This window comes from Dipteris shenzhenensis, chromosome 3 (genome assembly GCF_047967505.1).
Source record: "Dipteris shenzhenensis isolate YYH24624 ecotype China chromosome 3, Dip_SZ_1.0, whole genome shotgun sequence".
NCBI lineage: Eukaryota > Viridiplantae > Streptophyta > Polypodiopsida > Gleicheniales > Dipteridaceae > Dipteris > Dipteris shenzhenensis.
In genome coordinates, this window is record NC_141598.1 from 57651962 (window position 1) to 57678224 (window position 26263).

The window sequence follows — 26263 nt, forward strand, 5'->3', positions numbered from 1 at the left end:
TTCAAGCTTGCCAGTGGGAATACTTGTTGTCTAGATGGACAGTTATTGGCATAGTAGACTGAGTTAAAAGGACGATAGCTTTTAGAGTGGTTCAAGAATTAGATGAGTGCTTTTCTATGCGCCAACCGTGAGGAGTTGCACATCACTTTAGCCTCTCCCTTGGCAAGGTGTTGGGTTTGCAACCAAAGCATTTAGTCAATTGGCATGCCCTCACAAGATAAACAAGCAACTATGATATAACACTTCACATTACAAGCCATGAGATCTTAGAGCATGCTGGCCCTAAACAATTAGTATATGCAAAATGCCAAGCAATGATTAGCTAGGTTGCTCATGTTGTTAATTAGAGCACTCAATTTGTGTTCAACAATGGTGGCTTATCCAATAGGATTAAGCTTTAGCATTAATGTTTAATGGTGGAGCCTTTGAGAAGATTATGTCATACAGCCCCTACACACTCTCAATGTAATTAGATTTTAGGCTTACGATTTAATCTATTTATGTTAACAAAAAAAATGATACTTTTTCTCATACCTTGTTCTTCAGTTCTAGAACAATCATATCTAGTTTTTTGCTATTTTTCTAGATGGAATTTATGTTTATGACCCAGAGGGATATGTTTGGACACACTAGGATGGCACCATTAGGGATATATTTTGACCTAATGCCCCCAATTTCGAGTGGCTAAGCCTAAGAATAGCAACGATCATCACAATAGAGCTTTCATCTTGTCAAAAAACAAGGATTCATTTGTGCTTCAAACTTCCAATCCCCACATTGTTGGTTCCAAGGGTGGTATTTTGAATAACATGGTTGAGCCTAAGAATAGACAATAGAGCTTTCATCTTGTCAAAAAGCAAGGAGACATTTGTGCTTCAAACTTCCAATCCCCACATTGTTGGTTTTCAATAGCTCCACATTGTGCTCTTAGATTTGTAGGTGACCCAATGCACTGAGGACTCGCATTGTGACAATGTTGAGCACTATGTTAGCTCTCAAAATTGAGCCCTTATGGAGTGTCCCCATTACAACTCAATGCAAGCTTGGTCATGCCTTGAATGAGGATATACGTAGTAACGTGGTTTGGTTGATTATCACATGGAAACTCTTCTTATATTGATTTACATGCACCACCTCACACAAGTTATACATTGTCTATTGGGTCTCCAATTTCAATGACCAAGCAATCACAGCACCAAGTAAAAGTTCCAAATGACTTTGCATACACTCCAAAACTACATACAATATGTTGACACAAATAGCTCATCAAGAATCACATTTTTTGTGCATTGTTCATGTGCAGCAAGTACTAAACTTGTGCTTTGCACGGGCAAAGATACATGACCATCGTCAACCACTCCCCATCTGAAGGTGGATCTTCCCTTAGCCAGCTAGTAGAAAGCATTTGCTTCAGGGAGTTACGCTCCCATCGTTCAATCGGTTTCTAATGTGAATGATCTCATAACTGGCTACGGCTTAAGAGTAACACAAGTGGTTGCATGAGATCAACTTGGTGATCATCATCTCAACATTAGGTGGAGCGCATCAAGCACTTTATGTAAAAGCATGCATATGATTGCTCCATTTAGCTCCATCTATAAATGCGACACTATTCTTCTACAGATTATACTATTACTCAATAGAAAAGCTTTTAGTAATCCGGCAGTGGTGGTTTGTGAATTAAATACTGCAAGGTAGGCCTCCTTCTCCCCTAGATATTGAATGATTAGTGTTGGTTTCTTTCATCAATGCTAGATTCAGGAATTTAATTTGCTTCCTTGTTTGGATCCAATGGAGCTCTCATTCGACTACTTTGCTGGAATCAAGGAAACGGATCAACTAAAAAGTAATTGAGAAAGGGCCAAGGCCAAAACAAATACATGTTTTAAACACTCGAAGCTCCTTTTGGCACATGCATTGATCGGTTCTTAAATTGCTAATCAATTCACATTGCACACTTGATTTGGCTTTTGAAATTTTGGCTAAGTCTTACCCTGTGGCTCTGAGACCTTCCATTTCCTCCTTTCATTCCATTGACCTTCTCTCTCCTCCTTTCTCCGAAAGCTCAACTTCCATCTCCTCTGTTCCATTGACCTTCTATCTCTTGCTTCCTCCCAAAGCTGCCTCTTGTCTTTCCACTTCCTCCCCACTCAAAGCATATCTCTTATCTTTCCACCTCCCCTCCACTCAAAGCCTACCTCTTGTCTTTCCACCTCCTCCCCTCTCCAAACCTCCATCCAAGAGCTCCTTCCTTGTGACATGTGGCAAGCTCTCCTCCTCCAAGCTACAAAGTGCCTCAAATTTTTTTCCTAGTGTCTGTGGTTAATAGGTTAAAGATATGCTTTGCAATCTCAATAGATATAGAATTGGAAAACTTCCAAAAGCTAGCATGAGGGCTATCATAAATAACACAAAGTCATTTGGAGCATATTTGAATTTTGCTAATCTTTATGAGCTTTCATCATAGAAGGTATCATGTTTCAAAAAGTCATTATGGCTCAAAAAATTGCCAAGCAAATTTCCCATATCACCCCCTTAGAGGAAAACCCCAAATATCCTATCCGGGGTGTTGCCCCCTAAACCCCATCAAGCGTGGTGCCCTTGAATCCCTGAGGAGTCCTTCTACCATCTCCTAACCATTAAATAGTCACCATAAAACAATGTAACATCTATTTTGGATACATAACATTGATACCCGTTTTAAGATTCCCTCAAAATTTTAATAAAATTACAACTTTTTCAAAAAAAGGCTATATTTTGCATAGTCAAAATTTTAATAACTTCTTAAATTCATGTAATTTTCATACATCATGCCCACAAATTAATAAGGACCTCGACGACATCCAAAAAGGAGTCATGGAACATTGTCAATAAAGCCCTTTATTGTTCTGAATTGATGCAACACAATTTCTTATGTTTACCTAATGCACTTTATAGGGATCCTAGACTTTTCAGCTCTTACCAATCTTTGCCCTTTGTGTCTACCTAATGTCCTTTATGGAGATTCGAGACCTTTCAGCTCCAATCTATGCAAATATGGCGTGCAGCTAGAGGAGTAGCCCTTTATGCTATTTGGAGTGTGAAAAAAGTCCATTCCTTAGTTTGGCAACTAATGTGGTCAAATAACTTTTTAGGACTCTACTTAGTGATGCCGATTTAGCCTTTGAAGGCAAGCCGTGTGATTTAGGAGGAAGTGATCAAGGTTTTGAGTCAAGCTAGTTTTATGCTTAGCAGAGCTTCTTGGGATGTAATATAATATAAGTCAGCTATTTAAAAAGGGGAAAAAAAAACTTGGTCTACTTGGGCATTGCATTCCCTAAATCTCGCTTCAACGAATTGGACTATGCAAATACAATTTGATCACCAAGCTTCCACTCCATAGCACCCCTACATATAACTTCGTGGTGTGTTGTGTGTGTGCTTGGTTGTAAGACCTTGGCCATACCCTCGTGGACATATTGCCTTGATGTTGTTAAAATGTAAGACTTGCTATTTTAATGGGTTGCAAGTAGTGTTTGGGCATGAAATTGTGAGGGGTTTTCATGTGATAGGAGTTAAACGATGTGGTCACTTATCTATTCATGATCGACCAAAGGTGGTGTAATGGCTTAAAGTATGTTGTTTGCCCAATCACCACGACCATCTAAAGAAATCCACTGAAGCAATGGAGCAATTTTTTGCCCCTATGGAGATGGCCCAAATGGGCTTGCTATGCAGGCATTGCGGGGACCTGAGGAAAAAGCTAAAGCCCTAATAATTGGTAGGCAACAAATCTCTGCTCCATTACCAACATAAGGATGTAGGCTATGGGAAGAGAGTTGCCAACCTTGCTCGCCAATGCCATGGATGCTTGCTCACATCTCATGGGAAAGCTCTCTCAACAAGCTCTACATGTGGAGGTGAGGTCCACCTAGACAACCTTGGACACATGTGAAATCTAATGGTACTCTTGCTCCACGCCATTGTCTTGTTCGATTCTTTCACAGGCGAAGTTCCGGTCCATCAAATGGGCATTGGACAAGTCTTCACAAAAAACTGGCAAGTACTATGCACCTTGAAAACTTCAAGTTTTCAAATTTACCTGAGAGGGTTCTCTTTTCAAAATTCATAAGCTTTTTCCAGAATTTAATTATATTTTGGCATTAAAACCTGAAAAGTTCCAAGACCTATGAGGTGGAAAGTTGAAGGTTTCTATATCTAAAACTTTTATGTGAAACTACATTGGGACACCGCTTTGGACACTACATTGAACACCACTATCTAAGGGTGTGTTTCCATGGAGCCAAGTGTGATGTTGGTTTGACCACCCTCACGCTTGTGGGGTAGTCTGACTACTAGCCCCCGTTCACGCCACACGCAAGGAGGTGGTAGTTGCAAATTAATTAGACATAGAGAGGCTTAAGTGCCACCCCCATTTAGGCCACGATTGGCTAGGTGGCCAAAGTGACTCCTTGCATGGAGGTCTACACGCATGGGTCGTCAATCGAATCTCGAGTATGTATTTCAGGGGGGGCGTATCTTGCACCTAGGTGTGCACATTCAGTTTGTGTGGGGGAAATAGGCCCTAAGGGCCAGTGCACACCAGAAGGAAAATGCGCAATCCAAAATGAGATTTGAATCATACAATTTTGTTCACATGGGAAAATAAAAAACACCATTCATGCATTTAATCAACCTCTAACTTGATTGGAATGGACGTATGAGTACTTGCATTGTGAAGAGATGGGCCTTGTTGATTGGCCTACAGATCTTCATCTGTACCAAAGCCAGATTATTCAAGGGACTGGAACCCAATACAGCTCTAGATGGCAGAATACGATTGGCTGGAGAAGTGATGGCGCTTGGTGTGCAAATCCTCACCCTCAAAATCCGGGTTGCAAAAACGAGCACTAGGGGCGCTTCACCTTGTCTTGAAATTTGAGCTAATCGCCAGGGAATTGTGACCAGCTTCGAATAAGATGGAGCGTGTACATTGGCTCTAAAACGTAACGACAGTGGACACCATGTCCATTGACACGTGAGGAAATCTGATGCCAGGAAGAGCACGTGAGGCAGAGTGTGATGGATGTCACGTGAGATGCTATATTTGTATCCCACGCCATTGTCCGTGTCATCGTCCCCATGGTCTTCCCATGGTCTTGATTGAGTTCCTCCTTCCATAGCTATGGTGCTTCCCTGCTCTTCCGCTCATCTTTGGAGCTCCCTTCCCTCCTTCCATGGCCTCCCCCGACTCCCCCCTTCCTCCCCCCCATCATCTTTCCACCCAGCGTCGCCTCCTGAAGATCGCCCTCCACGCTCTTCCCCTCCAACAAGCTCAGCTCCCTCCCTCTCCCCTTCGATCCGTCGCTGTTGTTAACATCGGTGACCACAACGATCGCCTCCTCATCTACCTTGGCACCCATTCCGGCCACTTGCTCCTTTTCACCTGGTTCCGCTCCTCCACTTCTGCCCTGCCGTCTCATTCCATCCATCTTCCAGACCCTGTTAGCGAATCTAGCAAGAGTACGTGGCTCCTCACAGGTAACAGGCATTTGGGCTCGGCTCCTATTGATTGTCTTTGTCCGCTGCCGCGAAGGGGGCGGATTGCTGCACTCTTGGATCAACAGGTGGTCATTTTGGACTTGCACACTCTGGGTCCATTGGAGTGGCTGCCGTTGACGAAAGGTGCTTTCACTGTCACTAGGGCGTTTGGATTCACGGAAAGCGTGCACCGTACACCAGGAAGAGAGAGCGGAAAAGCTCCTGAGACTTCCAATATATATCGGGGTCAAGGGAGACTCGGAAGGCTTTTTGGATCAGGAAGATTACGTGAAAAACGTGCAGGACGGAGCCTATCGAATGAAGAAATTCAATCCGGCGAAGGCTCTCAAGGAGAGCTGGCGGATGTAGTGAATAACACGTCTACTAAGAAGAGGTCCAATACGGGCTTACAAAGAACATCGGAAGTCTCAGATGATAATTGTGATAGGATCGAAAAGTTTGCGGTGGCAGTAAAGCACAAATTGCTTCTGTACGAGATTCGCTTTGAAAACCAGAAACGAAAAGGGAAAACGTTAGCAGGGGAGGACAATGGAACACCATTGGCTGTCAAGGTGAAAGAGATTCCCGGACCTGAGGAAGTGGTAACCATGGCCTGGGTGGGAAGAGCCATTATAACAGGGAATTACCAGGAGTACAAGCTATTCTCGATTGCAGATGGAAAGGTGTGTCCCCTTTTCTGTCTTCCACAAGATACGCTCAGTCCACCCTTATTGAAGCCCTTTCCCAAGGAGCTCGAGGTTCTTCTTCTTATGGACACTGTTGGTGTGGTGGTGAATGCAATTGGGCAGCCTGCTTGCGGTAGCTTGCTCTTTAATGATATCCCAGGTGCTATTGGACAAAGCGCATCGTATGTAGTTGTAGTAAAGCGAGGCCTCGTGGAACTTTATCACCGTAAGACAGGTGCAAAGGTGCAGTCTGTTGTCTTGTCGGATTCAACAACTGGCCCGTATTGCGTTAGTGAGGATGATGATGGAAAATTTCTGGTTGTTTCCAGTGCACTTAAGGTAGGCCTAAAAACATGATCAAATACGTCTTTATCGTTCCAGGAACGGACGAATCTCTGTGTTCATCGTCTGTTTTTCCAAATGTGGTCTCTTATTGTATTCGTTTTGCTGCTTTGTTCTTTCTAATCCATGAGCATTCCAAGAACTCTCGATTGCATTTGGTTTGAAACCTGTAAACCACAGCTGCTCTGCTGAATACACGTAGGTAAATGGTACAGGTGTATTGTTTAGAAAGAGTGCCTATGGATGAGCAACTAAAAGAATTATTGAGGCAGAGACAATTTGATGAGGCTGTACAATTGGCAGAGGAGCATGTGACTGAAGTTGAGGATGACAATGCGAATGAGAAGTTGGCTATAGTACATGCGCAGGCAGGGTTTCTTTTGTTTTTTGACCTCAAATTCAAGGATGCCGTGGACCATTTTCTGAAGTCAACTGTTATGCATCCTGCTGAAGTGTTCCCTTTTTTCCCCACGTTGACAGATCGGTGGCGGGCCATGGTAAGATTGTAACTCTCTCCCCTGTAGTATGCTTTTTAAGGACAAGTTCCTACTCTGCAGCGGTCCAGTTATCCATCATAGCCTGTTGGAGCCCTTAGTAGCTTGAAGGAGGGTTCAATGCTACTCAGAGGAGCCGAATGTGGTTTGTTAGCTTTTCTCTCTTGTAAGTATGCAAGCCTTCCACTGTGCTTGAAGCAGCTAGTCCCACGTTGCATTTATGAAGTGGCAACCCTAGTCTTTACGTATGCTACATTCATCATCTCGTCTCAGCACCTTTTTGTGTGCTCTCAATGTTGAGAAGGATGGAATAGTCATTGAAGACGGCATGTCTTGTCTATTTTTGGGATTGGAGCTCAAATGTGGTCCTTGTGGGAAGAAACAAAGAACAACTCTGACGTTGACAGTTTTTTTTGGCATAGTTGCTGAGAAATGGTGACTCTTTAGGGTTTACACAATGCATAAACATGTCTCAATCCGTCGCTTGTGCACATGAGTAATATTTGAGTAAGTCACACACATACTTAGATCATGTACATGGAGTAGAACAACCAATCTTGCAGAATACCTTGCACAAAACAGGTAAACCCTAATACAAAATGGTGAGGTCTGTAATAAAACAATACAACGTCTGTGCTCAACAGATAACAGGATCTCGTATGCAAGAGAGAAAAGCAGATAGTATGGAGAATAAAAAATTTGATTACTATAAAACTGATACAATAGATGGCGCTGCCTCCCAGCCGTGCGCTCTTGTGTGAGAAGCTTCGATGGCGTGCTGGAAACAGTAGAGGATGGAGGCTGGATGCTAAGGAATCAGGGTTGTAGCCAGTGATCAATATGGGCTTCACGGGCTTGCTCTTATATAGCCACCAGTCGTAGTCGGTTAGACCCAATTGGGAGACCAACCTAGTCGGCCCAAAACGGCCGATTGGAGGTCGGTTCCGAGATAGGCCACTGACCACACGTTAGAATTGTGGCGCAGAATAGAGTAACTTACCTACGGTCTTCGTTCGGCCTAGAGCCATCTAGGATCATCTGGGGCTCCAAACGGGCCCCGCGGCCTGAGAGTGGGCTGCCCCGGGAAATGCTCCATCTACCCTCAGTGCGGTCAGTCATGGGATGCCTTCTCGCACTTGCATGTAGCCTAGTTGGCAGTGTGCCAACTCTATCTGAAGCCGTCCAGCCATTAGGCCACACATGGCTCCCATCTGGTGTCCAAACCAGGACCTACTGGATAACCGAGCTACTCAAATGCTTTCTCCTCATATGGGGGGCTTACAAGTGGAGTTAGCTGGTTCCCGCGTAGTTACATGAGAGTGGAGTATTGATATCTAACAAGATCACTATACCAGGGTGACCCAAAAGAGTGGTGGGCCAGGACGAAACTCGACAAAAGTAGAAACGTTACATTGAAACACAGTTTCTAGACAATGTTTGGGGATCTCCTGCCTAGAAATTGATGCCACAGCTCCTTTCACGTGCTGTTTTTGTGGCCTCTTCGTCTCTTCCCTCTTTCAGTTCCTCTCTTGTTCCCTTGCCTCTCAGCCATTATTGGGCATATCCTTTTTGGACACTGCGGGCCTGTGCCCTATTAGAGAGTTTGGCGCTTTTGGAGGCCTGGGCTGGCTGTTTTGGACAGCCAGGTAGTTCTCCCTTATATCTTCTCCATTTTGGGCAATTCCTCTCTCCGTCTCATTTATCATGTGTGTGTGGGAGAGAGAAAGAAAGAAAGAAAGAAAGAAAAAAAGAAGGAAAGTTTATTAAAGTCTTTGGAAGACCGATGGGTCTATGAGACTGTGAAAATCCTGATACAACAAGCTGTGGTAGTGGAGCTACTAAATGAGCGCCGATACCAATGCAAAATGCAAAAATGCAGAATGGCAGTATTAAGTCCTAAGTACAACATAGTCATGTCGATGGTCGACTATATATCAATCGCAGCATCGTCATCAATATCATCATCATCAACGGCAGTAGCAAGATACTAGGATGGATGAGGTAGTGGAGGCATGGAGTTGGCAATAGAGTGCTATTGGCCACTCAAAGGTGCGGTCCTGGCACGTCTCCTAGTCGTAGCTCTGTGTCTGACCAGGGCTATCGTGACCCCCATTGATCGGGCTTCGACTCTAAACAAGGAGGGGATGTCCCCAAGTGTGATCTGTGTGTTGACCCTCTGTCTGAGTTGTTGGGTCACAGGCTTCGGGTCACGGTCATGTCGAGGCCTCGTCTCGCGGGGGTCCATGTGATCTAGCTGAAAGAACTCCGTGATAGAGCTCTGAGAGGGATCAGTCGAGGAAGAAGTCTGCTCCTGTCTCTGTGCTCGGAGTATCCTCTCACGGTGTCTAAGTGCCTCATGAATGAAACCTGCCAAATACCGCTGGGTCTAGGTAGAAGAGGAAACATGCCAAAATCCCATAACTATCCCTGAAGAGGCAGTGGAAATGCCCTCGAATCTCATAGTACACAGGACACCTGAATATGAAATGCTCCTCTGTCTCAACCTCTTGTATGTCGCACAATGTGCATATGCGCCTCTCCCTGGGTAGTCGCTCTGCTCTGCTGCTCTCGATGCGAAGTCTGTGTGAAGAGACCCGGAACTGCCCAAGTGAGATCCTCAACGAAGGGGGGTAGGTGAATCTGCGTGTATCCTGGTGGGTCAATGAAACTCTCCACTATGATATGTAAGAAGTGATCTCTGTAGAAGCTAAGCTCACTGGGAGTTCACTCGGTCCCAACCAAATCCGAAATGTGTGTAGTTGTAGTAGATCCTCACAGATAACTTGGTTGACCTCGTGTGATAAGAGGGGAGAAAACGGAGCATCCATGCTGTACTGGAAGGGAGGTAGTCTATCCATGTGGAGCCCCAATCGCTCAAACCATCTCTCTGTACGTGCATCCCAGCACCTCTGGTCTCCTCCTGTTGCAAGTGCCATAGAAGAGGATAGAGCTATCCATGGTAGCGTGCTACGCCCTGAGGTATAATCCCCATATTCCCTAACTCGGTACAGATACGTGATGACCTGAAATGCAGCATCTAGTTGTAAAGGGGGTGACCCAAACTCAGCTTGAATGATCTGGTGAGGAACGGATGACTTACCACAAATCATCCGTGATAACATGAGAACTTGTAGCCGCTCCAAACGGGCCCACTTAGTGTCCGACAAGTCTGGCCCCCGGGCGAACCAAGGAGTCAAAAAGCAACCCCTTGGTCGTGGATCCTGAAAGTGCGAACGGAAGCACTGCCTCTCTATAGTTTGGCCAATGAAGCATACCCTCTACTCAAGCGTGCATGCATCGCGGGTCTCATAATGAAACTGGGTCCGGAGAAGATAACCCCAAGATAAGTGTATGATGAAACTATCTCAACAGATGACCCCGCAAATGTGAACTGCTCCTGACGCATGATGGCTCGAGATGTATTGAAGATCATGACCTTGGTTTTACCCAGGTTGACCTTCAAATTATGAGACTCACAAAAGGACTGTAGTGCGTCTAGGTGTCTCTGAAGCCCCTTTGCTGAGGAAGACAAGAGAGCCACGTTATCTGCGTAGAGCAAAATCTGGATCAGCGTGCCCTTTGTTTGCATCACTATCTCCAGCTCCTCAATGTAGAGGCCAAACAAGGTAGGCAACAAAGGACGGGTCACCCGTCCTTTGTTGACCCCGATGGTGCTCATGATCTCGTCTGTCCACTCGGATCGTGCCTGAACTCTGCCTGAAACTCTCTCGTAAAGTGCCATGACAGCCCAAATGATCTCCTGGTCATAACCCAAGTCCTGTAGGTGCCGTATGAGGCGGGCTCTCAGAGCTGTGTCAAATGCCTTGCGAAAATTCACAAAGCAACAATAAACCCTCTGCTTCCATGACCTCGCCTCCTCGATGATACATCTAAGCGTGAGAATGTGGTCCATGGTTCCATGATCACGCCGGAATCCGGCCTGTCCTGTTGCTCTAAGTCCTCGACACTCTACAAGTTTGCTAATTTCAGAGTCAAGTACTGATGCATAAATCTTGGACATGACATGTCCAATCATAATGGTCCTGTAGTTCTCCGGGCTCATGGGATCCCCTGCCTTGTGGATGGGTGAGATAGTGTTAATGGTCCAAGTGTTTGGAAATCCCAAACAAACAGCTTCATTAAAAAGCTTTGCTAAGATCGGGGCTAGGAGGTTAATCCCATATGCAATGAACTCAGTGCATAGCCCCTCATGATCCTTCGCTCGGCCATTATGAAGTTTCATTACGGCATCCTTTACCCCTCCTCTAGTGAAGAGGGTGCAGGATGTGGGACGAGGCATGTGTGAGAGGTTAGGGACTGGCTGATTTGGGATGTCATAAAGTGTGCGTGCATAATCAAACCAGATCTAAGTGTCAGTGAGTTGCGGAGGGGATCGTCCTTCTAGAAATCTCTGCTAGAAGTCTTAGAGTTGTTACTAAACAAAATGTTCAGTAGCTCCTCCTCGTTCCAACGAACGAAGTCTAGTTTCTTCCTCCGTACCGTTCTACGGTATTCGCGTAGCGTATCTGGTGCGCTCGGAAGATTGTTTTTGGTTTTGAATTTGAGTTGAGGACGTAGAGCCGTACACTCATCATCGTACCAACTATTATAGGGTACAGTTCCTGAGGAGTGGTAGGCGGGTGGTGTAGGGAAAAGCGTGAATGGCAGCCTCATGTAGTGAGCGGGTGACAAGGGCAGCACGATCCTCTAAAAAAAATATGAAGTCAATATAAGCGAGAAGTATGTACAGAGGGTCAGAGTAAGAAGGTGAGTGATCCCGATCAAAGCGTATATCGTGGTAGGTGGAGTAAGTACTGAGTGGGGTGGAAGGTGCTATGCAAAGGAAGGTGGAGATGCTAAAGAAAAGGTATGTATGATTAGCCCCTGGGGAGAGAGGTGCTACAGTGAAGTCAGTAATGTGAGATGTGAAGATAGGGGATCCCATGATGTAATCAACAACACTGGAGTCCCCCCCCATGTGGAAAGCATGTGAAACCACCTGAAGCGGGCCATCTGTCAAGACCATTATAGATAATGAGATCATGTATCTTGCCGAGGTCTAATAGGGCCTGCCCATTAGAGGAGAATGAACCTTGCCTGTCAGTCGAAACCCGTAGCAATCCTGCGTACTCAAGGTCAATATCTGGCAGTACAGTGGAATCATCTTTGAAGTCAAGAAGTGGTATCTGACGGGCCCTTGTCCTCATGTTGAAGTCCCCCACTAGGAGGACTTCTCCGCGGCTAGAGAAGTCAACGATGGATTGATAAAGGGTAGCAAATGGGGATGTCTCATCATCACCTCGGATATCTCTGGCAAAGTGGGAGGTCTCAGGGGGGAAGTAGCAAACTGCGACAAACAGATCCCGGCTGTCCATGTGTCGAATCCGGATCCAAAGAAATATGGAATGTGTATCTCTTTGCTCTACTGAAATGGTCCCCCGAAGTGTGGATCTTAAAAGGACTGCAACTCCACCTGAACCTCGAACTCCTCCTGTACCCCTCGTCTCATCTCTTTAGGCAGACTCCCATGTATATCCACTGACTATTGGAAGAGGGCGCTCTAGACTCTGATGTGTCTGTATAAAAGACTGTATAGGATTCCGAGAAGTTCCCTGGTTCTGACCATAAGGTACCATTACAGTTCCAAATGGTGCAGGACAGGGTCTTGGATATCTGAGTCTCATAGACCCCACTTCCCTATGTAGGGGAGGGGACAGGTGCCCTACAGGGGCCTGTATAGGATTCCGAAAAGTTTTCTGGTTCTGAGAAGTTCCTACGGGGGTCTGTATAGGATTTCGAGAAGTTCCCTGGTTCTGACCATAAGGTGCCATTACAGTTCCAAATGGTGCAGGACAGGGTCTCGGATATCTGAGTCTCATAGACCCCACTTCCCTATGTAGGGGAGGGGGCAGGTGCCCTATGGGGGCCTGTAAGAAGTCGTCCCTCTCTTACCACTGCCCACTTCCCCTCCTTCCGGGCTTGATCCCGCTGCTGCAGCAAAGAGCGCCTCTCCTCAACCTGTAGAGGTGTGAGGTCCTCATCCATAGAGATCGCTGGTTGATCTCGAAGTACTGATCTGCGTCATAGAGTTGAAAGTCGTGCCTGAGTGTCATGGAACTGTATGATCAGGGGTTGCTCTCGGTTGGGATCTCTCCCTACCCGCCATGCCACACCCAGGGTAGCGGCCACGAACGCAATCACATCTACCATCGGTGTAGCCTCAATGCATGGGATCCCGTGTACTCTGATGAGAGCCTTACTGGCTCTTTGCTGCTGCTCCATGAGGGTAGCCGAAATGGTTACCCTTGCAGGTTTCCGTTTGGCCACGTCAACCCATCTGGAAGTCTCCTCAATAGTAGATTGCATGCTCGCAATTTGTGCCTCGACCATCGGGGTACTCCTTGGGACAGTGTGTATGGCTGTGACCTCCTGTTGAAGTTGCATGATATTCTGTGTGAGTCCCTGAATAAGACCCGCCTGCTCCCGAATGGCCCTAGCTTGCTCCTATATGATGCGGCTTTGCTCCTGGTTGAAGCGGACCTGCTCCCATGCGAAGCGAGTCAGCTCCATCTCACGCTCACGGAAACTATGTATCTCCATGAGCAAGGTCTCAGGGGCCTCTGGTGTATCAGTCCATCCATGTCTATGCTGAAATTGTGGTGACTGTGCAATGAAAGTGTGGGACTGAGTTTTGAAATTGGACGGTGACTGGGTGAATTGGGTGAGGAACGGAGATGACAGTGGAATGGATGAGGCAGTCCCAATGGGGTGTGGGAGCGTGGGCTGACTGAGAGGGAGAGGGGAGAGTGAAGCGTAATGCGGAACAGTGTATGACACCTCCGAAGTAGGGGTCATAAGCGGTGCGAGAGCTGTAACAGGAGAGGAGGAGAAGGGAACAACAACCGGCACCATGAGCATGAGTATGCCACTGATCGTAGATGTAGAGGGAGCTGAGACTGGAATTGGATATGAGCCTGAAGTAGGGGCTGAAGTTGAAGTAGAGATAGAGATAGAGGGAGTTGAGGCTGGAGCTGAAACCGAAACTGAAATTGTAGCGGGAGCAGGTTGAGGTAGAGATAGAGGCTGAAGAAGCTGAGGCGGGTCCTGCCTTTGCCTTGCTGTCTACCCCGAGTCCACTTCGGTTGTAACGTGTGTTAACATCCTCCTTCAGTTGTGTCGTTTGCTTTTTGTTGTTGTTGTTGTTGTCGTCTTTCTTGGCTTTGTCCACCATTTCTCTTGGACTTATTTAAAAAAAAAAAAAAGGGGGTGGGTGTAGGTCTTAGTGTCCGACCGGGAGCGGGAGCACCGGCTACCCCCCCATAATGGGAGGCACATCCAGTGCGAGGTGGTGGCGAGGTGGGATGGAAGCCTGAGGCGGAGAGGCAGTCAGGAGGTGGAGAAGGAGAGGCTAAGATGGCGAGGAGTGTTTTTATAAAAAAAACATTATTATTAAAAAAAAAAAGGGGGGGCGGAGGTGGCAAAGGTGGCAAGGGGCTGAAGCGGGAGCGGGAGGAGCAGAGAGGGGGGTGGCTAGGTAGGCTAAGCGTAGGGAGGGGGGTAGGAGGCGTAGGATGAGCATAGGCGTAGGGGTAGGCTGAGCGTAGGGCGTAGGCGTAGGGGGCATAGGGGTAGGCATAGGCGTAGGATGAGCGTGGGAAGGAGCTGCAAGCAAGGGGGAGGAGCGACAGGGACAGGGAGAGCTGCGAGGGAGAGGGCAGCAGGGCGTGAGCGGGAGTGTGAGCGAGAGCGTAGGCTGAGCGTGAGCTGAGAGAGAGGGAGATGGAGAGGTGGGCAGCGGGAGAGAGAGAGAGAGAGAGAGAGAGAGAGAGAGAGAGAGCTATGAGACAAAGTACTAAAGCAGAGTAACACATACAAGCATCTGTGGGCTGAGGCAAAGTGCTGACTAAGGCCCTTTGCTGAGTACTATACTAAACTAAGCCCAAAACTCAAAGCTCAAAGCTAATACTCAAAGCTAATGCTCAATCTCAGAATCAAAATACATAACCAGGAGCCATGGTAGCTCTCCTATGAGCTGCAAAAATATATCGTATCTATGTCTTCCGGCTCGTCTCTCGCTGTTGGAAAGGTCACCTCCCCATTTGATATGAGGAGAGCATGGGTTGAACCTGGTCTCTGAGATATGGCCACATGGGCAGCATCATGGCCGCCATGAGGGCAGGGAGCAGATAGAGAAAAGAGAGAAGAGGTGGTTGCCACATGAACAGCAGCAAGGCTGTCATGTGGGCAGCACTATTCAAGACATACCTCAGAGAATAGTGGTGCAAAGACACGTGGACATCGAGGACTGGCTAGATCATGAACTGTGCAAGGACGCTGAGCTGAAAGACTGCGATGACATGGTGCTGACATCAGCAACAGTACTGACTGTCTGCAGTAGGTGTTCGGAACTGTGGCAGGTGTCGGCGGGACTGTTGGTGCAGTAAGGTGCCTGCATGGAGGATATGGAGGGCTTTATGCCCTGGAACAAAGGCTGAAATAGGGCACTGGTTGGGCTGGTAGGTGCAACCAACCAATTGGTTTTAGGGCAGAGAGAAAGTCGGCCAGGAAGGGGGTCTGCCAGTTGGTTTTTGCAGCAGCCCTCTAGGCCTATAAAAGGGAGGGCCTTGTGCCCTCATTGAGCATTCTCTGGAGCAGCAGATTTACAGCAGACAGGGCTTCCTTTGGCCTTTTCCCAGGAGGTGAAGGAGACCTAAAGAGGGCTGCAGACTGAGCTAGTAAGTGCTGCCTACCTAGGCTGATCTACAGGCAGTAAGGTAGAGAGAACCATTCTGGACAGGAAGTCTATAGACGCTCGAGGTCGAACACGCGGGCTCAAGTCTAGAGATAGCTGGCAGATAGGAGAAGGACCTTGTGGTAAGATCAGAGGACCACACCATTGGTGGGACTCTGGATCTCTCTCTTTTGTATTGTGTCCATAGCTTTGGACGGAAATATATTATTTTGGTTGTTTCTCTATCTGGTTGGTTTATTGTCTATTGATGAGTCTGCACATCTATTCTATGCACATAAGTTTAAGAAGTTTGTGATTCCACACCCCACACCACACTATGTGAGCTCTTGGGCAATTCTATCAGTCTTCTGCTGTGCGTACCCTCTGTTGGGTGATTTCTGACTGGTGCGGTCTCCGTGCTCTTTGCATCCGGTGTGCCATATTGAGAGTGATGCCTTTGCTCGGGCGATCCCCTCCGAATAGAGTTGTGATGGGCATGAGCTCCATCGTGCGTGCTTTGGTCCGTCTCTGCATCATGTGTGGCCCCTGCATCTCTGGCTGCATCTCTCGTCATCGTCTCATCCCACTGACCCATGCTGCCCTCATGTCATCTATCTCCTCATCCTCAACTCCGCCATGTCCAGGGGTAGACTCGAATGCATAGAAATCTGTGATGTGTTGCTAAGCATGATCCATCCCTGTCTCCTCCTGTTGTCTAATATGGTGTGGTAGGACCTTCGCCGCATCTCCATTAGATAGAGACCAACGCAGACCTGATTCTGGAAGTGAATTAGGTAGGAGAGCGGTCCAAAACCTTGTCTTCTCGAAAGAGGAAGTGGTACTGTTCTCGGATCTCATAATAAACTGGGCAAATGCTGCTATGTCTCCACCTCATCCATTGTGCATAGTTTGTAGATCCGGTGCTCTCTAGGCATACCTTTGGCTCTCGCTGCCTCAATCCTTAATTGATGGGAGACCTGCATTTGTCCGATGGCAATTCTCAAGGCATGTGAGACTCGTGTGTCCTCTATATATTGGGGTATGATAATCACTCCATCCTCCGATACTCTCAAGAAGTGGTCACAGTAGAACTTGATCTTGGTAGGCAACTTCTGGTCTCCTCCCCAAGTCTATGACGTAAAAAGCTGGAGTAGGTCCAACCGTATAATACGGTTGATCTCATCTCATGGGACCAAGGGATCAGGGGCATCCAAACTGTACTGAAAGGGGGGGAGACCGTCCATCTGAATACCTTGGCTGTGAAACCATTTGGACATGCGTGCATAGTATGCCTTCGGAGCCCCACTCTTAGCTAGTCGTATAGATGACTCCAGTGCCAAGCTCGGTAGTCTCCCTCCAGGTAAGGCTAGACCCTATGATTATAAGTGACCGTCTGGAAGATGGCATCAATCTTGAGTGGTGTCGTGGCGAACTCTGCTAGCACGATCTGGTGGGGGGATGAGGGCTTACTCCGAATTCTAGGGGCTCGTACTCTCTTTCTGATTGACTAGTACAAACTCATCACCCCCCAAATCATGAATTCTGGGATCTGCATCTCCCAAAGTCGCCTAATCATCCGAGATTGTGGGACTGCGTTGGAGGTCTTTTTCTGAAAGTCTACAAAGCAAGCGTAAAATTTTTGGGATCTCAATCTTGCCTCCTCAATGACTGCTTGTAGGGTGAAGGAACCCAGCCTGTCTCAACCGTGTGTCTCTGTGTAGGAGCTCATCTCTCTCTCTCTCTCTCTCTCTCTCTCTCTCTCTCGTACTGACCCATAGAGCTTAGCCACTATATGATCAATCATGAGAGTGTGGTAGTTCCTGTTGGAAAAGTATTGGTCACCTCCCCATCTGTGAGCCCTTCAATGAGGAGTGCCGGGGGGGGGTGGACTAGGGTAGGATGGGGCTGCCACGTCGACAGCATCATAGCTGTCATGTGGGCAGCACTCAGACATGAAAAAACAGAAAAGGGGACTGCCACATGGACAGCAAACAGGCTGCCATGTGGGCAGCAATACCTGGAACAGCCACTGCCAGCAGTTGGCAGGACCAGATCTGCAACAGCTCCACACGCCTGTAAGAACTCACGGGCAGCAAGGCTTCCCAAAACTTTTTATTGTACTCTTTGAGGTTCTTACAATTTGCGGCATCCAGCTTATGCCATGCTGTCATTATATCCATTTCAAAAATGGTGGTGAGGCAAGAAGATGAGAAAACTTGCTTGAACTCAACCCAAGTGTTAGGGGCTTTACCTTGCAAGAGCAAATTGGTCCACCATTGAAGTGCATTGCCCTTGAGGAATGTGGCTGCCTTCCTGATCTTTGATGACTTTGTGAAGCTCCCACCGGCATAGGCAGCATCAAATTGTTGCACAAAAGTCAATGCTTTCAGCCTCTTCTGAGTCCAAGTGAATGTCACAAATTTTACAGCAGCCCCACCCTCTTTGTAGTCTTTCAATTTGCTCTTGGGTGCAATGTTGTCATACACAGGTGGCTGCAAATAAGGAGGTGGCATCATTTGGCCCAAACTTTGTGCATTACTGCCAACTCCCATAGCTGGATTGACCATTCCAGGTCCTATTTCTTGCATCTGTGGCATATTCATGGAACCACTAATCATTCCCGGCATCCCCATCTGCATTCCGGGCTGCATCCCTATGTTTGCATACATCATGTTGGCATTTGCAGCCGGCATAACCCCCATCATTTGTTGCTGGAAATTTTGCATTCCTGGCTGAAAACAGCCCAAGTATGTACTAGGCTTGAAAAACTGAGCCGCCTCCAAAATATCCTGGATGCATCATGGGCTGAGGGAGGACTTGCTGTCCTTGATTTACTAGAATGGAAATTATTGGCAGTACCTGCTACAGGGGTGTGGGCATCTCTGGTGGCTGTCCACTGAAAGATACATGCCTGTGAGTCTTCTTTATGCTTCTTCTGCTTCTTCTGAGCTGTCTTTTTGCTTCCAGGAGGAGCAATAGTAGTAGTAGTTTGCATAATCTCCATGAAAGTATGTTGCAATGTGACAGGGCTCCCACAGCATTCTGCATTTGCAACTGAAAAAGGACATTGGGATCAAGCTCCTTTGCTTCATCTACCTCATCTTGTGAGTCTTGCTCCTCATCACCCCTGCTGATGCTATGGTCCTCCTCAAAACTCTCTGACGCCTTGTCTTCCTCTTGCTTTGAGATAGTCAAGGACCTCTCACGGTGTGACATGCTTGCTGGTTCTTTGGTTGTAACTGGGATGCAATGGGGGCTTTCTTCACCCAACACTACCAGGGCTCACCTTTGCTGGAAGATGGTGACTGTCCTGGCAATGGAACCACTGAAACCGGCCTTTAGTAAACCCAAGGGCAGTAAACTGTAACTAAGCTTAGCATCCATATTATATATAGCCACCTTGCATCTCTTTCAACCACTTCCTTAATCACAAAACCACTTAGAAACAACTTTGAAAAAGAAACTGGATGGAGGCTAGAATGCCCTTGCTTAATGAACCAAACACGAAACATCACACTGGCCCCAAATACCTTGGCGCCCCTTTCGGTATTTATTTATTTTCCACTACCAAAGCCAACACTTGGCCTCTGCGTGCATCCAATTCCAGTGCACCACTAGTACCCCAATGCCAGCGTCAAAACTAAGGCATATCTCAACAACCATGTCACCTGATTGTAACAAGGCATCAAAGCAAATCCCTAGAAGTGCTGAAATAGCCTCAAGGCATCAAATTGCAACCAATCTGTTCCTCTGGCATCCACCAGGCATACCCTCTATGATTGGGTTTCTACCTACAACTTGTAATGCCGAGAAAGAACTCCAAACAACAAAATGCAAAGCGACAAGTTTCTGAGATAGCAAAAGCAAGCCAAAAGGAAGTTGGAATATCCATACCCAATATCCATGGAAGAGGGGCAAGCTCTTTCTTGCACTTTATCCTCTGCCCAGGCCCCTAGGGGTGTAGAAATGACTTCCAATCAGGGGAAAAGAGAGAGAAAGTAAGGAAACAGATGATGAGAGCTGAAAAGAGAAGGAAGAGCAAGGCTCACAGGTGTAGAAGCCAGAAACAAGAGAGATGCTAAAATATCTGCAACAGGATCTCTGGAGGTGCAGAACAACCCGTACAGCTTCAGAATGGGTCGTTCAATCAAGAAAACATGATGTATCAACTGGAAATCAGGTCTTGGACTGTGTGCCAGCAGTTTCAGTGCATGAGAGCTGCCTTGGGATGTGTGCCAGCAGCATAAATGGGCTGAAATGCAGCAAAAGCAGGTCAAATTGCAGTAGATATACTGCCTAGGGATGCGTGCCACCACTGGGCGGCTGTTCTAGCTTTGAAATCTGAGCAGAAATCAGCAAAAACAGCTTCCAATCACCTTGGGAACTGGGCAGCAGCAAAAACCAAGGTCCTTGCACCTTGAGAAAGATGAAAATCAGCTATACAACAATGAAGTTACATTGAAAAACGTGTAGGAGGGTGAAGGGGGGAAAGAAGCTTGCATGGGGGGGTTGCCACATGGCCCTTCATTAATGCTCTAACCCTCCAAACCAGTGAAACAGTTGGTTTGTCTTCACATTTTTGCCTTCACATTAAAGTCCTAACCCCTCCTAACCAATAAAAGACTTCTAGGAAGTGGGTGCTTCCTCTAGGCCAGTCCCCTCGGCCAAAGTAACAAGGGAAGTAGCCACGGGGTTAGCTACACCTGAAATTCATGTTCTCGTGATATGTGCCCTTGTGATAAGGAGGGTGACTCAGGTTCAGTCAGGTGCATACAGAGTTTTGGTCTACCAAAAATTGAGTTTGCTATTTTGCTGTGTGGTTTAGCAGCAGGGATGGTGATTTCAGAAGCAGAAGCCTCTTCAGCCCCTTCTTTCCCTTCGTCCTACCCCAATCGAGCTCTTTCCTTCACCATCCCTAACTTTGGAGAGTCCGGAAAACTGGATGGGACTAGCTATCCTATCTGGAAGGTGAAGATCCAGAGTCATTTAGTGGCTCGGAAACCCTGCAAACTGACAAAGGGAATGGAGGTGAAGCCGGAGGATGTAAGGATACTCATACGAGTAGATGGAGAGGAGCTCGAAGCTTGGGAAGATAGACATGCCCATGCCTCGGCATTGATCATAGGGACTACGGCGGACTTTGTGCTTCCTCAATCCAGATGACTGAAACGTTGTTTCTTGCAACTATGGTCCGAAACGCAGTCAGAAGGTGGACTCATGTCAGTTGGCCTTGATGGTACTGAGGAGGCTACCTCGTCACGACTGTGACAGCAAGGCAGAGGACCAAACCTCTGACTTTTGAGGAGTTGGGTCCATTACTGCTCTAGGAAGAAGCTAGGGAGAAGCTCTACAACAACGACAACGATGACGAGGCAGTGCTAGCAAAGGAAAGGGCAAGCCTAACGGTGGCAAGCCCAAGAAGGTTGACTCTGGAGATGACAAGGACACTTCGAAGAAGATGAAGCAAAAGAAAAAGTGTTTCTATTGTGACACGCCAGGCCATTTTGCGAAGGATCAAAAAAACAAGGAGTCCGACTTAGATTCAGATGGTGACGCAAAAGCCAAAGCTAATGTGACAATCGAAGAACTATTCGTGGTGACATCTCCGTGTGTTACTGAGGTAAGATATGCTGACCTAGAAGTCACAGTGATGATGTCTGACATTGAGATGTGGGCCGACGGGGAGTTAGAAACCTCTGTGAAGGTGAAGGACAGCACGGAGTGCTTGGGATCTTCTAGGTGCGTGGCTGTTGATGCTGACACGAGGGTGGATTCCATGGAGTATCCTAGGGTTTCATGTTCAGATGGTTGCTGTAACTGAGAAGGGGATAATACATGATTGCACAGGTTATTGGTATGTGCCTCGATGAGGTGCATGGCTTGCTTTCAGAGCGAGCACACAGGCAATATGACGATTTGGTATGTACTTGGTGCTCTTAATTTAAGCCTTATAGCATGTTGTGGAGAGAATTTGCTCTTCATATGTCTCAAGTAATGCGAGATTGGAAGGAATGGGCCTTCTTAGAAGGCAGAAGGGGAAGTGTGGGTGCTTCTTCAAATCTCGTACACAAATTGCTCAAAGGTGATGGACAAGGTGTACTGAGGCCAGAAGAGTACCTGCTTGAGTGCTTAGTGAGAGTTCCAGGTTATCTGGAGATATTCTTGGGATTTCATTTCTCGAGATGGTTCTTTTGTTGCGGACCTTGCCAAAGGAAGGACAGGTTGAAATAGACCCTCAGAGCACGGTGCTTGGAAGACTCAGGAGGCCCTGATTTTAGCCCCACAGGACTGGTGGGGGGAGGGAGCTGGTATGCATTCTGATCGGCCACATAGACCAGCCCACAACCCCATGCATAGGGGTAAGTGGAGGGAGCCGGCACACAAAGCAAGGGGGCTGGGCCCCCACGTGAAAGCCGAGGCACACAGCCCAAGGAGAGCTGCCCACAGCCAAGATAAAGGGCCGGTGGGGGTGGGATTTCTATAAACTGAGTCGGCCAGAAGGCCTGCTCCAGTCTGCCATTTCAAGGGGCCCTTGGGGCCTATAAAAAGAGGCACTTGGGCCTCATAACATCATCCAGCACACCAGTAGTTTTGGGAGCAGCAGTGCACACATCTTCAGGCCTACTTCCAGGAGGCAGAAGAGTGCAATGGAGGCTGCAGACTCAGCTCTACTTGGGGCCGGGACTTGGCTGTCTTCTAGGGCAGTAAGAAGCTGAGATCTGGACAGAGAGTCTACACTCTCGAGGTGGAGCACGTGGGCTCAAGTTCTAGAGATATCCGACAGATAGTAGAAGTACGTGGTGGTAAGATCAAAGGACCACGCTCTGGTGGGACTTTGGATCTCTCTCTCTTTGTATTGTGTCCATAGTTTTGGACGGATTTTGATAGCTTCTATATCTGGCTGGATTATTGTCTATTGATGAGTTTGCACATCTATTTGAAGCACAAAAGTTAAAAAGTTTGTGATTTCACACCCCACACGCACTGTGTGAGCTCCTGGGCTATTCTATCAGTCTTCCGCTGTGCGTACCCTCTGTTGGTTGATTTCTAACAGTTTGGAAGAGGCATGGCAGGAGGCGGAACAGTGGCAGCAAGTAGGCATCCTGTCTGGAATGGAGGGGCATTCAGCCCTATATAAGGGGCCCTTTGGGGCCTCACTTGGCATCCAACAGTTCAGCAATTAAGGGAGCAGCAGAGCAGCACCAATTGGGGCTACATCCAGGAGTAGAATTGGGGGATGAGGAGCTGCAAACTTTGCTCAGCAAGGGGCTGACCCTAGGCTGTCTTCCAGGGCAGTAAGGTGTGGGGATCACAGACGGCGAGACTATATAAGCTTAGAGAGGAGCACGCAGGCTCAGGGATCTAGAGGTGCCAAGGAGATAGTAGGAGAACTTAAGGTCAGAGGATCGCGGTTTGGTGGGACTTTGAGCCTCTCTTTTGTATTGTGTCCAATTTTGGACCAAAATATGCCTTTTGTGGATTCTCTCTCTCTTGTGATTCACAGCCTATTTACTAGCTTGCACACACTCCTGGTTGTGAAGTACACATAAGAAGTATTTGATTGTGTAGTTTAACACTTCCGCGTGTGTTCCTGGGATGCTCTATCGGTCTTCCACTACAGGATATTCTCTGTAGGAATTCATTTCTTAACAATAGTATCCATGGGATGGGCTTTGTGTATTGGCACAATGGTGGTGGTGCTCCAAGTAGGGGGGTAGTTGTGGCATACAACATGTTGAGAGAGGAGATAATGAGTACTATTGGTATCAAACACGATTGTCCATTATCACCAACCCTGTTCGACCTCTACATAGATGAGCTCGAGACTTTCATTGGGACCCTAGGAGGGGCTGACTGCTTTTTGGTTGGATCGTTACTCCAGAGTATGCTATGCAGAGATGACGTGTCTTCCTCAACAGAGGGCCTCTAGTGACACTTGTGTTTCATACCTTTCGTGTCACACATGACTTGAAGGTCAACCTTGGCAAAACCAAGGTTATGATCTTCAATATTTCTTGAGCACTCATGCACATAGAGCATTCCACTTTGGACCAGTTACCGGTTGAGGTTGTTGCATTCTACACGTACGTTGGGGTCCTTTTCTTCAGCCCGATCTCACTGTGCGAGCAGCCCTCCATGCCCAACTGAGCTGGGTATAAACCGCAACTACTAGACTCGAGTGACGGTGCTTCCACTTCCACTTCTAGGATCCCCGAACAAAGATGCTTCAATTTGACTCTTTGGTCCAACTAGTAGGTATGTATGGGAGCCCTTGTTGGGGCGAGACCTATTAGAGACAGATTGGGCTTAAGTTGAGGGGCTTCAGGTTCTCATGCTTAAGAGGAGAGTAAGCAGGGAGAAGAGCAAAGGGGGAGAGAGTGAGAGAGAGAGACCAAATGTGCGGGTGTGAAGTGATAAGCCACACCACAAACTCTTAAGTTTTATTAGGATTAGGTTTTTCCCCCTATGACTGTCTTAAGACAGTCATAGGTGTCATATCTTTAATAAAGGGGTGGCAATGTGCCTTTACCCCAACAACCTCCCACCTAAAGGCCAATGTGCCTAAAGGGGAGAAAAGAATAAAAATTACAGCAATGTACAGTTACTGTATACAAGACCATAAAATAAGAGTGGTCTCATCCTAATCCCATGATGTGGCGGCAATGTGCAAACCGCTCTGTAGGCAAGTTCTTAGTGAGCAAATCTGCAGGATTATCATCAGTATGCACTTTCACAAGCTCAAGTCGCTTGTCTTCCAGTACCTCCCTGATGAAATGATATTTCACATCTATATGCTTGGTCTTCTGATGAAAGACCGGATTCTTTGCCAACATGATAGCACTCTGACTATCACAATGCAAAACTGGCATATCTCCTGTAATGCCCAAATCTCCCACCAGCCGAGTAAGCCATATTGCTTCCTTGCAAGCCTCAGTGGCTGCAACATTTTCAGCTTCAGTGGTTGACAGTGCAATTCATTTCTGCAACCGACACCCATGATATAGCACCTCCTGCAAAAGTGAAAATATAACCGGTAGTAGACTTCCGGTTATCTGCATTTCCTGCATAGTCTGAATCTGTAAAACCATGCACCAATGCATCCTGCCTACCATAGCATATGCACAAGTCTTTGGTACCCTTGAGATACCTCAAGACACCTTTCACTGCTTCCCAGTGCCGCTTGCCTGGATTTGCCATATACCTGCTGATGACTCCCACCGCAAAAGCAATATCCGGACGAGTGGCAACCATGGCATACATCAAAGAACCAACTGCAGATGCATACGGAACCTTGGCCATTTCAGCCTTATCATCATCTGATCTGGAGCTGTCCTTACTGCTGAGTTTTAAATGTGGAGGCAACGGGGTACTAATAGACTTCCCCCCCTCCATTTTAAACCTCTGCAGTACTTTGTCAATGTACTCCTTCTGTGACAGAAACAAAAGTCCCTTGGACCTGTCACGAGTAATCCGCATGCCAAGAATATGGTTTGCATCACCCAAGTCTTTCATGTCAAAAGACTTATGCAGTTGTTTCTTCAAAGCACTAATCTCATGCTGAGATTTACTGGCAATCAGCATGTCATCCACATATAGAATGAGTAGCATCAAACTGCCATCCTTTGCCCGTTTGGTGTACAAGCAATGATCGGTCTCACACCTATGATACCCTTGGGACTGCATGAAGGCATCAAACTTCTTGTACCATTCTCTTGGTGCCTGCTTGAGTCCATACAAGCTCCTCTTGAGCTTACACACAAGCTGCTCTTTCCCTTTAACAGCATATCCCTCTGGCTGACACATATAGATCTCATCATGGAGATCTCGTGAAGAAAAGCAGTCTTCACATCCATCTGACATAAATCCATGTCGTCATGAGCTAACACTGCTCTCAAAGTAGTCATCTTGACTACAGGGGAAAAGATCTCATCAAAGTCAATGCCCTTCTCCTGCTTAAATCCCTTGGCAACCAATCTGGCCTTATACCTTGGTAAAGCATTTGAATCCACTTTGACTTTGTAAACCCACTTGCATGGCAAAACCTTTCTGCCTGCAGGTAGCTGCACCAAGTCCCATGTATCATTGTGAAGTAGGGAGTCCATTTCAGATTGCATGGCTTTCTCCCACTTCCTTTTCTCTGTTCTTCCCATGGCTTCCTTGAAGCTGGAAGGCTCACCACAATCTGTCAGCATAATAAAATCAGCCACATTATTGGCTCCTGGAACAAACCTGGCAGGAGGCCGTTGTACACGGGTGCTCCTCCTAACAAAATGTTCCGGATTAGGCTGCTGTCCAGCCTGTTCGTCATGTATGACGGGTGGCTGTACCACCATATCTGGCTGTTCTACAGCCCCATCTGCTGGCATATCCAGTGGTGCATTATTGGCAAAATTATCTGGCTGATTTTCAGCCTGTATACCCTCTTGAACAGGATTATCTGCAGCAGCCTGCTGCTGCATATTAATGGGCATTCTTTGCTGTCCCACATC

At 47.1% G+C, this 26263-nt stretch overlaps 1 protein-coding gene across 1 annotated transcript in view; it reads left to right on the forward strand.

Moving 5' to 3' along the window:
- Positions 1 to 5120: 5120 nt before the first annotated feature.
- Positions 5121 to 26263, forward strand: part of LOC147904065 (vacuolar sorting protein 3-like) — a 47642-nt gene continuing 26499 nt past the window's right edge. Inside the window, exons 1-2 of the mRNA XM_087370344.1 lie at positions 5121 to 6545; positions 6764 to 7045. Coding sequence (XP_087226470.1) covers positions 5217 to 6545; positions 6764 to 7045 — 1611 coding nt within the window. The 5' untranslated portion in view covers positions 5121 to 5216. The remainder of the gene's footprint in view (positions 6546 to 6763; positions 7046 to 26263) is intronic.